The sequence below is a fragment of the Emys orbicularis genome, chromosome 2 (genome assembly GCF_028017835.1).
Source record: "Emys orbicularis isolate rEmyOrb1 chromosome 2, rEmyOrb1.hap1, whole genome shotgun sequence".
Classification (NCBI taxonomy): domain Eukaryota; kingdom Metazoa; phylum Chordata; order Testudines; family Emydidae; genus Emys; species Emys orbicularis.
In genome coordinates, this window is record NC_088684.1 from 217,089,466 (window position 1) to 217,104,217 (window position 14,752).

General features: G+C 39.2%; 1 protein-coding gene across 1 annotated transcript in view; it reads right to left on the reverse strand.

Annotated features, from left to right (window-relative positions):
• The window catches only part of NEK11 (NIMA related kinase 11), a 215,290-nt gene that overhangs the window by 92,633 nt on the left and 107,905 nt on the right, over positions 1-14,752 (reverse strand). Inside the window, exons 6-8 of the mRNA XM_065399194.1 lie at positions 2,932-3,081; positions 2,773-2,851; positions 2,120-2,208 (exon numbers count right to left, since the gene is read on the reverse strand). Of these exons, the coding sequence (XP_065255266.1) occupies positions 2,120-2,208; positions 2,773-2,851; positions 2,932-3,081 (318 nt within the window). The remainder of the gene's footprint in view (positions 1-2,119; positions 2,209-2,772; positions 2,852-2,931; positions 3,082-14,752) is intronic.

A 14,752-nucleotide genomic window follows, 5' to 3' on the forward strand; every position in this document is an offset into this window, starting at 1 on the left:
ATTTCTGGGAGGGTTTATATTTAATGATAAGGGTTATTTAAAAACAAAAAACAGTTGCCTTTAATTTGAAAAGCTTAAGGCTAAATTTTTAAACTCTGCCAAAAATAGATGATCTGCACTGTGCTGCATTTTATGGGAACTCTGGGCCTCTGAAAATAGAGATCACCACTGCCAAGAGAAACTGACTTTTCATATAGAACAAACATAAATGCAAGGAGAAAATCTTCAAAACTGTATGCACCTTTTCCTAGAAATGAGTGTTTGAAGAGCTCTACTGCATAAGGACACATGGAAAAGGAATGGATGTTTATAGAAAGGTTTATCAAAAAGTAAATCGTTATTTGTCACAGAAATCAAGAATTTCTCTATAGATTCATGCAAGAACTTGTTAACACTTAGAACATGTTCCTTGTGTTGAGGAAGATCACAGACCCATCAGTGCTGAATGGATGCAAGGGGTTGCTGACCACAGAATAAAGACACTCTCTCTCTGTATATGCCAATTCTGTCCATACATAATGTCAATTAGAAAGGTGATCTGTTTCAATATATTTAAACCAGGTCCAATGAAACGCCTTTGGAGCTTACTGTATTCCTTCAACGGTAGGCTCCAGGTATGATCAGTCCATCCTGGAAACACTTGGAAATTTGGAGGTTGATTTTCCATTTTTCAGGTGTAATATTGCTCCCATAATAAGCTGCACCCACAATTCTTGGCCCCAAATAAATAACCAAGAAAAAGTGTGATATAAGTTTAAAATGGAGTGTGCAGTTCAATGGAGGTGAAAAATTGTGTCCACAAAATGAAGGCCAGGACTAAAAATCGCATCCCTGATATTTCAAATACTTTATGCTTCAGTATGTATTTCAGCTAATACATTTCAAACACTTTTTGGACATTGAAACCTTGTCTGCATGTTGTGCCGATCACATTTAGGAGCAGAACTCTCCACTACCAAACAAACATATCTCCTCTGAAGAGCTATGAATTCACTCTTACATGGGTCCCATGACAAATCTGAGTAATAAATGTGAAGCAATGGGAGCTTCCTGTAATATTTTATGAATGTTTATGTCCATCTATTTGTTTGATTTGTATTATATTGCTTGTGATATGATTACAAGGGATAATAATAACTTGCACTTCTGTATTGCCTGTTATCTGAGGATCTCAAAGAAATTTACAAACAATTAATTAAGCTTCATAAAAAACCAGGAGGCAAGTAAGAGACAAGGAATGTGCATCACTTCACCCAACCATGAATTACTGCCACCTTTGTGCAGGAAAACAGCAGCTGTTTAATAGTGCAAAGCAATACGACACAAAATCTAGGGACAGGAAGTGAAGTGGAATGCCAGATCTAACTGAAACTGCAGGGGTAATGTAAGAAGGCAGAATGAAATTATCAGCACTGAAATTTGTGTTAATCATTGCAGTATTGTAGTTTAATACTGTTTAAATTAAATATCTTTAATATCATAGAATTATCTGATAGGTAACGTCCAATGCATATTAGAGTAAGATCCAATAAATATGATTACTATTAATTTCTCAATATAGTTAAAAGGCAACTACAATGATATTCTACAGGCCTGCATACTGAATATTAGTTTAAATGTTTATGTCTTCAATTTGAAACCATGTAGATAAAAAGCTTTGATATTACTGTAGTCACAAACTACACAATGCATAACTGAATCATAACATACTTCAAATCATGACCTAATCTTTCAAAAGGTACAAATCTGAGGACCACATGTAAAAAATGTGCATTAACTTGTATTTGTGAGCAGGAATAATTTAATTACACGTACAACAGGTACTATATTTGCATGTAAAAATACCCTGTGTGCATGCACAATTAACCAATGTGTACATGTTGTTATGGGTTTGCACATAGAAATAAGACTGCTTAGATCTCATACAGTGCTTTTCACCATAGATCTCAAAGCGCTTTAAAAATATAGGTGTACATCAGCATTTGTATTTTTTAGCACAGATCCCTTTTAAAAATTTGGTCTTATGAGTTTAATTTAAATAAATGTTTAAAACATGAATGCATTTAGCAACGCTTTCCCTTGTAGTACTTTTTACTAATAAAAACACTGCAGTACTTACACAGCATTAACGATGCGAGCAGCTTCTTTCTGACAATTAAATGTCTTGTCTTTCAGAGCCATATTTGTGAATTTGCATTTGACATTCTGCTAAAAAATACAACAGCAGCAAAATCAACAAATTATAGTAATGCAGTGATCCAATATCTTCATCTATGATCCAATATTTGGTATAGTCCCAATATAAAATGTTTTAACAACTTTTCTGTCCCTCTTCCCATAAAGCCTAGAAATAATATACCCTTTAGCAAGACTACAAAACAGAAAAGCAAGTTGTTTACTAGAATGTGTTGTTCTTCATTAAATATTTGGATACCTCTTGGCCATTGGCCAAGTGGAACAGAGTAGAGATTCCTCATACCTTCTCACCCCCAATGATCTCAGAAGTTTGCAATATATAAATGAATGCTCTCTTTATTGCTTATAAAATTTCATGCTGAGCAGACTCATTCACCCAGTCCCCTTTCTAGAGGGTGTGGTGACAAGAGCTTTGTTTTCCCACCATCATTTGTAAAGAAAATTTCTATCTCAAATTTGCATGGATTCCTCTCTGACTCATTTCTTCTCATCAAATGTTCTTCTATTTCAGTGCATTTTTGCAACATACATATTTGCATGTTAAGTGTATGTCTATTGCTTTTTCACTTTAAATACCTGTAATTGTTCATCAATGTAGGGGATTTTTAGAATCTCTGCTGCAGATGGTCTCAGAGAAGGATCCTTGTTCAGCATGCTGAAATGTTAATGGAAGAAAGCTAACTCAATTATTTTGAAAATAATTGAACATGTATGATAAGCCGGAGAACAACAAACCTGTGGAGGACCATGTTCAGTTTACTTGGATATCTGTCAGGAACAGAAGGTGTGTTGCCTTCCACGATTTTTAGCACAATAGACAAAAAATTGTGTCCAGTAAATGCATGATCCAGACAGCACATCTCATACAAAATGCATCCCAGTGACCTAGAAGAACAAAATAAAATGATGTAAGGAAATAACAAAGACAATATTTTGAAATGGCATACCCAGTGACAGTATAGTAACTATAATAACAGTGTCTGTAAAGAGCTGAAGTGTGTGTCCTTTTCTCTTGATGATAGGACACTTCGATGCCATACTGTTCTCTTCATCTGAAATAGTCTTCATTCAGACCATAGAATCATCTGCTACTGCTTAGCATTTGTAAAGCCTGTAGCCATTATCATTTCATTTCCACAGACATAGGCAGGAAAGTTAAACCACATTAAAAGATTATTATATAAATCAGCTTTTGTGTTTGTTACAGTTAGTACTGGTTGTTTTAACCAGAAACCGGCAGAGAGGTGATGTTCAGATACAGATTAATTTAGGTTATCTTTGGGGGTTAGGTTTGAGGTCAAACCAGGACTAGAGTTCAGGTCTGGATTCAAAAGCACCTAAAATGGCTTCAAATGGCTGAAAACTCACAGGAATGAGCATTCTAGTGAGATTGCAATCACCTAGGCACACATCCAAGCCTCATTCTTTCAGACGTTAGACCCCTTTCTTCCAGTTTTGGATTCAAACCAGAACCAAAACCTAAGTGGTGGGTTCATATCAAGAAATTCAAATCTGAATCCCCTTGAAAATTTTATACAGGGGGCATGAGAGAAAAGAATGTTTAAATGTGAGGTCCTGGCTCAGGCCCAGCTCCAATTTTAACCTATCAAAATCAAGAGGATGCTATGTGAACAGTGAATTTTAAATGGGTGCCTTGGTTTCCTCTTCTCCCACCCATTGCAGGACTCTTCTTCAAGCTCCTAATGGAGCCAAAAGATCTCCAGATAGAATATATTTAGGACAAATATTCTGATACTCATATGACTTTTTGATGACTGAAAATGACCATTTGTGTCATTGTTGTTGCCGCTGTTGTACAGTTGCAACAGGACTTGTGCAAAGTGTGCCATGTAAGGTGTCAATGGAAAAGTTATTTTTTGCTAAATAAGATCATCCTGTTTAAATTCGTGTATCATCACTGTATCTGAAGTTATGAATATTGGCTATGTATCTATATCTCCATGCATCTGATGAAGTGGGTTTTAGCCGATGAAAGCTTATGCCCAAATAAATTTGTTAGTCTCTAAGGTGCCACAAGGACTCCTTGTTGTTTTTGCTGATACAGACTAACATGGCTACCCCTCTGAAATATATCTCAAATGTGTTTGTTCCTGGGGTAACACCCACAAGGTAGTTTACGTCCAGTCTCTCCAGCCCATTGTGAATGGACTATTTAAGCTTGATGGCCTATTAAGGACACTTCATTCTAACAATGGGCCATACAATAAATTCATCCCATCCAGTAAGTCTTCTTGTGGATGCCTCAGCACGGATATGGCTGCCTCTAAGAGTCATCAAAGCATGTAAGGACATGTGATATGCTCATGTGACTTTGGACTCCATCTTAGGCCAGTAACTTTCCACAAACTGAGGCTGTGAGCTGTGTTTGAGTTAGTAAATTTACAGGCATATGGCAAAGGGTATAAAAGACCTCTGAGATATCTCCATTTTGCCTCTTTCCTGCCCTGATTCTCTGGACTGTGGATTTACAACTAAAAGGAGCATATTGCACTATGGACTGAGGACCTTCCAATCTTTTGGGAATTAGCAGAGACTTTACAAGCCAGCAGTCTATAACATCACTGCTACAAACCTGATATAAGGACTTTGCAATTATTGTATGTATATGATCTATTAACCATTTTAAACTCTTTTCATCTTTTCTTTTATTAATAATCATTTAGATTTCAGTCACTCAAGGATTGGCAGCAGTGTGATTATTGGGTAAGATCTGAGTTATATATTGACCTGGCTAAGTGGCTGATCTCTTGACATTGGAAGGACCCTATATTTGATTAAATTGGTTTTCAGTAACCACTCATTGTAAAGTCCAGTGTCTGGGTGGTGAGACAAAGGCTGGAATGCCTAAGGAGACTGCATTTTTGACTTATTGTTAACCAATGTGGCAAAACAGAACTTTACTTTTGTTACTGGCTTGGTATAATCTAATGATAGAATAACCACCAGTTTGGGGTGAGTCTGCTCTATTTTTCAGGAGTTTGTCCTGAATCTGGCATTCTCAGCTGTGACCCACTGAGATATGGTGACAGACTTACATATTAGATAATAATAACACCACTTTGCAATTCCACCAAGCATTCCCTCTAAAGACTTTAAACCACTTTACTATGGCTTGGTCTACACTAAACCCCCAAATCGAACTAAGGTACGCAACTTCAGCTACGTGAATAACGTAGCTGAAGTTCGAAGTACCTTAGTTCGAACTTACCTCGGTCCACACGCGGCAGGCAGGCTCCCCCGTCGACTCCGCGGTACTCCTCTTGTCTAGCTGGAGTACCGCAGTCGACGGCGAGCACTTCCTGGTTCGACTTATCGCGTCCAGACAAGACGCGATAAGTTGAACCCAGAACTTCGATTGCCAGCCGCCGAACTAGCGGCTGGGTGTAGACATACCCTAAATGTGTGGGTAGAACTGATTCAAGCAGATACAATGACAGTCCAAGGAAACAACTATAGGAGTTATGACAAATTTCAGTTATTCACTTTTGATTAGTTAAATACAACTTTTAGAAAGCATATCAGTCCATCTTGCAATTAAAAATGAGACCAAGTTGTTACATTTTGGAGATGAAAGTGAGGCCCATGCTGTACGCATAATACAGACAAAAAAAAAAAAAGAGGCAAAATATCAGGTACATGTTTCTCAGTGGTGCTTTCTAAAACTGGACCTTAGTACAATTGGTCCAAGATTATCAGTAGTGGGTGCTTAAAGTCCAGTTATGCTCACTCCATATTTAAGCACTTAAATAAGTGCCTGATTTTCAAGTGTGCTGGGTACCTAGCAGCTCCCATATCCCCCCAAACAATGAATATTAATACATTAAAGAAGTACTTATGCTGATAGTATTTTAGAAGGTCAAACTAGGAGACATGACAATTGTTACATGAGGAAATGTTCTCTCAACACAGGTACACACACACATGCACACATTATACACAGAAGTGCACATACACATGGTATTTGAAACTGTTAAACAGAAATGGTAGCAGGCAGTGGGAAGGAAAAGAAGGGAGAATCCCAGTCTGACAGACAATGGGTTGCAGCTGGCTTTTGCAGATACAATCTGTTTTGAAGACTGCAGATTTTGGCATCTGAAATCGCTTAAGGTGCCATCAGGAACATAAGATTTGCCATATCAGGTCAGTGCATTTATCTATTTAATCCAGTCCTACCCACACCTGAGGCTTCAGGGTAAGATGAAAAAGACACCCTCAGCTATTTGTGCAATTCTGCACATAAGGAAGGGAAATCTATTTCTGATTACCATAAGCAATCAGATTATGCCCTGAATCATATATTTGATTACTTTTATAATCTTAGCTGGAATAGCTACTAATATTATCCAGCCAGAGATTTGGTTTGCTGACCTTCTGTGTTAGTGAAATGTATAGGTTCGCTAGTTGTGTAAAGTACCATTTCATTTTTGTAAATGTGATGCACATTAATTTCATAGAATGGCCCCTTATGCTCATATTATTTGATCACATAGAAAAGAGAGCCTGATCAGTTTTCAGTATACCTTTCACAATCACAGTCAACGTCCCTCTGAGCCTTCTGCTTTGCAGAATAAATAATCCAAGCTTTGTCAGTCTTGTCTTCATATGTAAGTATTGTTGTATTTTTAACCCTTTGTTGTTGCTCCTTCTGTGGATCTTTCCAACCTCTGCTACATTGTTTTTAAGGTAGTGAGGCCAAAATTGACATTTCAATTAAACACTCAAAAAACAGAAAATCAAAATTCCAGTAACTTTGTGGAGCACTCTATCAGCTCAATAGCACAAGAAATTCTGAATAATAATAATTTCCTGACATAGTTGTCTCTTTCTAGAAAAATATGTATAAATTATTTATTGTAACCTTCTCACCCAACAATTGTAAGCTCTTCAAGACAGGGTCTGCATCTTCTCACGTGTTGGGATAGTGCCTTGTACCATCCTGATTGGTGCTTCAGGATAGTAAAAAAATTTATTATTATTGTCCGGAGTTTTCATTATAGAAGCAACCAAAACTAGATAAAGTAAATGCCTCTTGGGGATGTATGATTGATAGTGTCAGTAGAATATTTTCTGTAATAGTTTATCCCTTTTTAAATGTACCCACTATGACGTTGCGCTCCATATGATTTTATGAAAATATGTTAATGAGTATGAATATAATGTAACTGGAATATGCTTCATGCAAAAGGTCTCTTGTAAGGTATTGCAAAGCTTATAATCCACTGAGTGTGGTCATCCTATTTGTATAAATGTATCATTCTTGTATAGGAAACTAGAAATATGAAATATAACTCTGAGGTCCTATTGTAATTATGCAAAGTGTGGGCCATTAATGGTGGTTTGGAATCTTGATGGCTCCCATCAACTAGGACAATTGGTTGTAAATGGCTCTGTTTACTTGTAAACCTTCCTGTGTCCCTGTAAGTCAGTCAGGAAAGAATAGATTCATAGATTCATAGATTCTAGGACTGGAAGGGACCTCGAGAGGTCATCGAGTCCAGTCCCCTGCCCTCATGGCAGGACCAAATACTGTCTAGACCATCCCTGATAGACATTTATCTAACCTACCCTTAAATATCTCCAGAGATGGAGATTCCACAACCTCCCTAGGCAATTTATTCCAGTGTTTAACCACCCTGACAGTTAGGAACTTTTTCCTAATGTCCAACCTAGACCTCCCTTGCTGCAGTTTAAGCCCATTGCTTCTTGTTCTATCCTCAGAGGCTAAGGTGAACAAGTTTTCTCCCTCCTCCTTATGACACCCTTTTAGATACCTGAAAACTGCTATCATGTCCCCTCTCAGTCTTCTCTTTTCCAAACTAAACAAACCCAATTCTTTCAGCCTTCCTTCATAGGTCATGTTCTCAAGACCTTTAATCATTCTTGTTGCTCTTCTCTGGACCCTTTCCAATTTCTCCACATCTTTCTTGAAATGCGGTGCCCAGAACTGGACACAATACTCCAGCTGAGGCCTAACCAGAGCAGAGTAGAGCGGAAGAATGACTTCTCGTGTCTTGCTCACAACACACCTGTTAATACATCCCAGAATCATGTTTGCTTTTTTTGCAACAGCATCACACTGTTGACTCATATTTAGCTTGTGGTCCACTATAACCCCTAGATCCCTTTCTGCCGTACTCCTTCCTAGACAGTCTCTTCCCATTCTGTATGTGTGAAACTGATTTTTTCTTCCTAAGTGGAGCACTTTGCATTTGTCTTTGTTAAACTTCATCCTGTTTAACTCAGACCATTTCTCCAATTTGTCCAGATCATTTTGAATTATGACCCTGTCCTCCAAAGCAGTTGCAATCCCTCCCAGTTTGGTATCATCCGCAAACTTAATAAGCATACTTTCTATGCCAATATCTAAGTCGTTAATGAAGATATTGAACAGAGCCGGTCCCAAAACAGACCCCTGCGGAACCCCACTCGTTATGCCTTTTCAGCAGGATTGGGAACCATTAATAACAACTCTCTGAGTACGGTTATCCAGCCAGTTATGCACCCACCTTATAGTAGCCCCATCTAAATTGTATTTGCCTAGTTTGTCGATAAGAATATCATGCGAGACCGTATCAAATGCCTTACTAAAGTCTAGGTATACCACATCCACAGCTTCTCCCTTATCCACAAGACTCGTTATCCTATCGAAGAAAGCTATCAGATTGGTTTGACATGATTTGTTCTTTACAAATCCATGCTGGCTGTTCCCTATCACCTTACCACCTTCCAAGTGTTTGCAGATGATTTCCTTAATTACTTGCTCCATTATCTTCCCTGGCACAGAAGTTAAACTAACTGGTCTGTAGTTTCCTGGGTTGTTTTTATTTCCCTTTTTATAGATGGGCACTATATTTGCCCTTTTCCAGTCTTCTGGAATCTCTCCCGTCTCCCATGATTTTCCAAAGATAATAGCTAGAGGCTCAGATACCTCCTCTATTAGCTCCTTGAGTATTCTAGGATGCATTTCATCAGGCCCTGGTGACTTGCAGGCATCTAACTTTTCTAAGTGATTTTTAACTTGTTCTTTTTTTATTTTATCTGCTAAACCTACCCCCTTCCCATTAGCATTCACTATGTTAGGCATTCCTTCAGACTTCTCGGTGAAGACCGAAACAAAGAAGTCATTAAGCATCTCTGCCATTTCCAAGTTTCCTATTACTGTTTCTCCCTCTTCACTAAGCAATGGGCCTACCCTGTCTTTGGTCTTCCTCTTGCTTCTAATGTATTGATAAAAAGTCTTCTTGTTCCCCTTTATTCCCGTAGCTAGTTTGAGCTCATTTTGTGCCTTTGCCTTTCTAACCTTGCCCCTGCATTCCTGTGTTGTTTGCCTATAATCATCCTTTGTAATCTGTCCTAGTTTCCATTTTTTGTATGACTCCTTTTTATTTTTTAGATCATGCAAGATCTCGTGGTTAAGCCAAGGTGGTCTTTTGCCACATTTTCTATCTTTCCTAACCAGCGGAATAGCTTGCTTTTGGGCCCTTAATAGTGTCCCTTTGAAAAACTGCCAACTCTCCTCAGTTGTTTTTCCCCTCAGTCTTGATTCCCATGGGACCTTACCTATCAGCTCTCTGAGCTTACCAAAATCCGCCTTCCTGAAATCCATTGTCTCTATTTTGCTGTTCTCCCTTCTACCCTTCCTTAGAATTGCAAACTCTATGATTTCATGATCACTTTCACCCAAGCTGCCTTCTACTTTCAAATTCTCAACGAGTTCCTCCCTATTTGTTAAAATCAAGTCTTTTATACAGGTAAATTTTGGAAGCTTGGGGTCTCACAGGACATGTGACCATGTCACCTGGTACTGGAATCCATCTTAAACCTGGTGCTTTTCCATTTAGAACGAGGGGTGGGAACCAAGAGAGACAAAACATTCCCGCCTTGTGCCAAAGCTATATAAGGGGGTGGAACAAAACAAAGGAGGCTGAAGTCATGAGAAATCCCCTAGCTACCATCTGAGCTGGAACAAGGACCGTACCAGAGGAAAGGATTGGGCCCAGACTAGAAAGGAGTCTAGTCTGTGAAAGAAGCTTATTGGAACATCTCTGAGGGTGAGATTTACGTGTATTCAGTTTCTTAAATGTATTAGGCGTAGACTTGCATTTTTTGTTTTATTTTGCTTGGTAACTTACTTTGTTCCGTCTGTTATTAGTTGGAACCACTTAAATCCTACTTTTTATACTTAATAAAATCACTTTTGCTTATTAATTAACCCAGAGTAAGTAATTAATACCTGGGGGAGCAAACAGCTGTGAATATCTCTTTATCATTGTTATAGAGGGCGGACAATTTATGAGTTTACCCTGTATAAGCTTTATACAGAGTAAAACGGATTTATTTGGGGTTTGGATCCCATTGGGAGATGGGTGTCTGGGTGATAGAGACAGGAACACTTGCTAAGCCGTTTTCAGTTAAGTCTGCAGCTTTCGGGGCATGGGTCAGACCCAGGGTCTGTGTTTGCAGCAGGCTAGCGTGTCTGGCTCAATGAGACAGGGTTCTGAAGTCCCAAGCTGGCAGGGAAAACGGGCTCAGAGGTAGTCTCAGCACATCAGGTGACAGTCCCAAAGGGGTCTCTATGACCCAACCCGTCACACCCACCACCTTGTTTGCTTGTTTAATTAATTCTGTGGACATTTTCATTGAGCTAGCCATAAAAATCACTGTCATTTCCATCAGGGACAGGCGTGCAAGTTCAGAACTCATTAGCTTTTATAAGCAGCACAGAGTAGCTGATTGCCAATATGCGTTATATTTATCAAAGTTACATTTCATCTGCCATTATGTTGACCAGTGAGCCCCAATGTTTAAAGCATTTCAAATTTCTCACAATACTCTACAGCAGTGGATTTCAACCTGTGGTCCATGGACCTTTGGGGGTCCGCAGACTATGTCTAAGATTTCCAAAGGGGATCACACCTCTCTTCAAAAAATTTTTAGGAGTCCGCAAATGAAAAAAGGTTGAAAACCACTGTTCTACAGTTTTTAGCAGATATCCTCCAACATGCTGGGATTTGTGTAGGGGGAATTCAGTAAACTCAAGAAAAGGGTTACAAGAAAATAACGTACTTCAGTAGAGTACTTAAGAAAAATATTTATTTTATTTATCTTAGGAAATTTAAAAACAAACTATCTTTTCAGCTCTAAAAGGACACAATCCAAGCAATGAACTGTGTTTTATATGCTTCCAGGAACTGTCACTATTTTCCAGAGTGTGGGTGGATTGTCAATTAAAAGAGGATCATTTATTTTAGGCTAACTAATGAACTTCTTTTCAATATAAAATTTCCAAAACATTCACGTACATGAGGCAAATTCAAATAACTAGAAGGAACATTGGAAGACTATTCACTGCTCTACAGCCAAAATGCTTCTGAAATAAATGTAGTCAAACTTTACTAATTCTGGGTCACTGAGAACAAAAATGATGCTTAAAATTGTTGATTGGCTCTAGTTTTCAAGTTTCAGAGTAGCAGCCGTGTTAGTCTGTATCCGCAAAAAGAACAGGAGTACTTGTGGCACCTTAGAGACTAACAAATAATTTGTTAGTCTCTAAGGTGCCACAAGTACTCCTGTTCTTTTTGCGGATACAGACTAACACGGCTGCTACTCTGAAACCTGTCATTATGCAAGGCACTGCATTTAGCCGTATGGAGTGGAAATCCATCAACTTCATGAAAAAACTCGTACAGATACAGACAGACATCATCTTCCTTTCCAAATGCAAGCAGATGGACATCATACCAAAAGGACTAAAGGTAAAAAATCCATTACAATCTACATATCACACAGACTATGCTGAGAGACTGTGTCACACACTCTCAAAGAAACTGCGAAACTACCTGATCAGCATCCTATACAGCAAACAGGGAAAGATTAAGAATGAGCTCTCAAAATTGGATACTCTCATAAGAAACCAACCTTCCACACAAACTTCCTCATGGATAGACTTTACAAAAACTAGACAAGCCATTTACAAGACAAACTTTGCCTCTCTACAAAGGAAAAAGGACACTAAACTATCTAAACTGCTACATGCCACAAGGAGCCACAACAGCACTTAACCCACCCAGCAATATTGTTAATCTTTCCAGCTATACTCTTAGCCCAGCAGAAGAGTCTGTCCTATCTCGGGGCCTCTCCTTTTGTCCCTCCAGACCCACGAACATGATACAGTTCTGCGGTGACCTAGAATCCTACGAAAGCTTATGCTCTAATAAATTTGTTAGTCTCTAAGGTGCCACAAGTACTCCTGTTCTTCTAGTTTTCAAGATATGCTATTGGGTCAGTATATACGACCCTTGACTTGGGAATGGCGGAGGATAAGTGAGTTATAAAGGGAAGGGATCTCAATTTAAACCAGAAATGACTAAAATACATCTTTGACTGGATCTATGAATAAATCTATGACTGGGTTTGGACAGTACTTGCTTTTTAGGCAAAACAATGAATGATGCAATCTGAAGCTGGTATTGCGTCATACATTATATGAATTGCATCATGTTATTCCTAGAAGTCATGGATGATGCAATCATAACAAAGCTTACATCACTCTGCTGAACAAATTGCCCTATATCAGCTCTAGAAACCATACAGTGTCGTGCTCTCTTATTTGTCAGTGTTTGATTTTGCAAAGGGACACATTTCTGTTTAGCCAAAGTGAGCAGAGATGCCTCGTACTTGTGTGAACAGTGCAGATAACTTCTGCTATGTTTGTGGTGAAGTGACTTTTGCATCACAAAAGCGCAGTATAGCCACTATGGTTAAGAAAGCCTATCACCTTTATTTTGGCTGCAAAATTGGAGATCAGGACAAGAGTTGGGCCCCACACATATGCTGCAACACTTGTGCAATAAATCTTCGCCAGTGGTTGAAGAGGAAAAGGAAATCTATGTCTTTTGCAGTGCCAATGATTTGGAGAGAGCCAACAGATCATACCAGCAATTGTTACTTCTGCATGGTGCCTCCAGTTGGGAAAGGTGTGTCAAAGAAGAAAGAGTGGACTGTGCATTATCCAAACATTCCATCAGCTATACGCCCAGTACCCCACGGAGAAGGACTGCCGGTTCCTGATGCACCAGAATCATTCTCACTTGAGTCAGACGAGGAAGAGGATGAAACTTCTGGTCCTGAACCATCAATGGCAAAGGAGCCACATTTTCTCCCATCCTCCTCCTCTGAACCACACCTCATAACACAAGGTGAACTGAATGACCTTGTCAGGGATTTGGAACTACCTAAGAGTAAGGCAGAGCTGTTGGGCTCCAGACTACAGCAGTGGAATCTCCTGGCAGGTGATGTTAGGGTTTCCATGTTCCGTGACTGTCAAAAGGATCTTGTCCCATTCTTCTTCATGGAAGGTGATCTTGTAGCCTGCAACAACATCGATGGTGTGATGGCAGCCCTCAACATCGTTCACGATCCAGATGAGTGGAGACGGTTCATTGATTCATCGAAGACGAGTCTTAAAGCTGTTTTACTGCATAATGGCAATATTTTGCCATCAATTCCAGTTGGTCATGCAGTCCATATGAAGGAAACCTATGACAACATGAAACAACTTTTGAGGTGCATAAACTATGACCAACATCAGTGGCAGCTTTGTGGCGATTTGAAGGTTGTTGCTCTCTTGCTTGGTCTGCAGACTGGATACACAAAGTACTGCTGTTTTCTCTGCCAATGGGATAGTCGTGCAAGAGATTCCCACTACATCAAGAAAGACTGGCCACTCCGACAGTCATTGGAGCCTGGGAGGAAAAGTGTTCAGCATCCACCACTTGTTGAATCAAGGAAGATTTTGTTACCACCCTTACACATCAAGCTGGGTCTGATGAAGAACTTTGTCAAGGCCATTGACAAAACACAAGCAGCTTTCAAGTACCTCCGTGAAAAATTTCCAAGGTTAAGTGAAGCTAAGCTAAAGGAAGGTGTCTTTGTTGGTCCTCAGATTCGTGAACTTCTTCGAGATGATGCATTTGACCATGCACTGCGTGGCAAGGAAAAGACGGCATGGAAAGCCTTCCAGTTAGTGGCAATAAATTTTCTCGGAAACAACAAGGCAGACAACTACAGGTTGTTGGTGGAAAACCTCCTCAAGGCATACAAAAGCCTTGGTTGCAACAGGTCACTAAAGATACATTTTTTGCACTCTCATCTAGATTTTTTTCCACCGAACTGCGGAGCCGTGAGCGACGAGCACGGCGAGCGATTTCACCAGGACATTGCAACAATGGAGAAACGCTATCAGGGCAAATGGAGCCCATCAATGCTTGCAGACTATTGCTGGACAGTGACAAGAGATGCTCCATTTAATGAATACAAGAGACAAGCCAAGAAGCGCCGAGTAGACACTGAATAGGACTAAACTATGTACATAATAGTTTTTTGCCTTTTGTTTCATAATAAATTTTGTTTAGATAACCCTTTTGCTGATTTTTAAAGTGTTACATAAACAGGACAGGTGAAATATTATCATGTAAAGCAACCATAAACACATGAAAAGACCTAGGTTTACAATTTATGATTAAAACTCTACTAT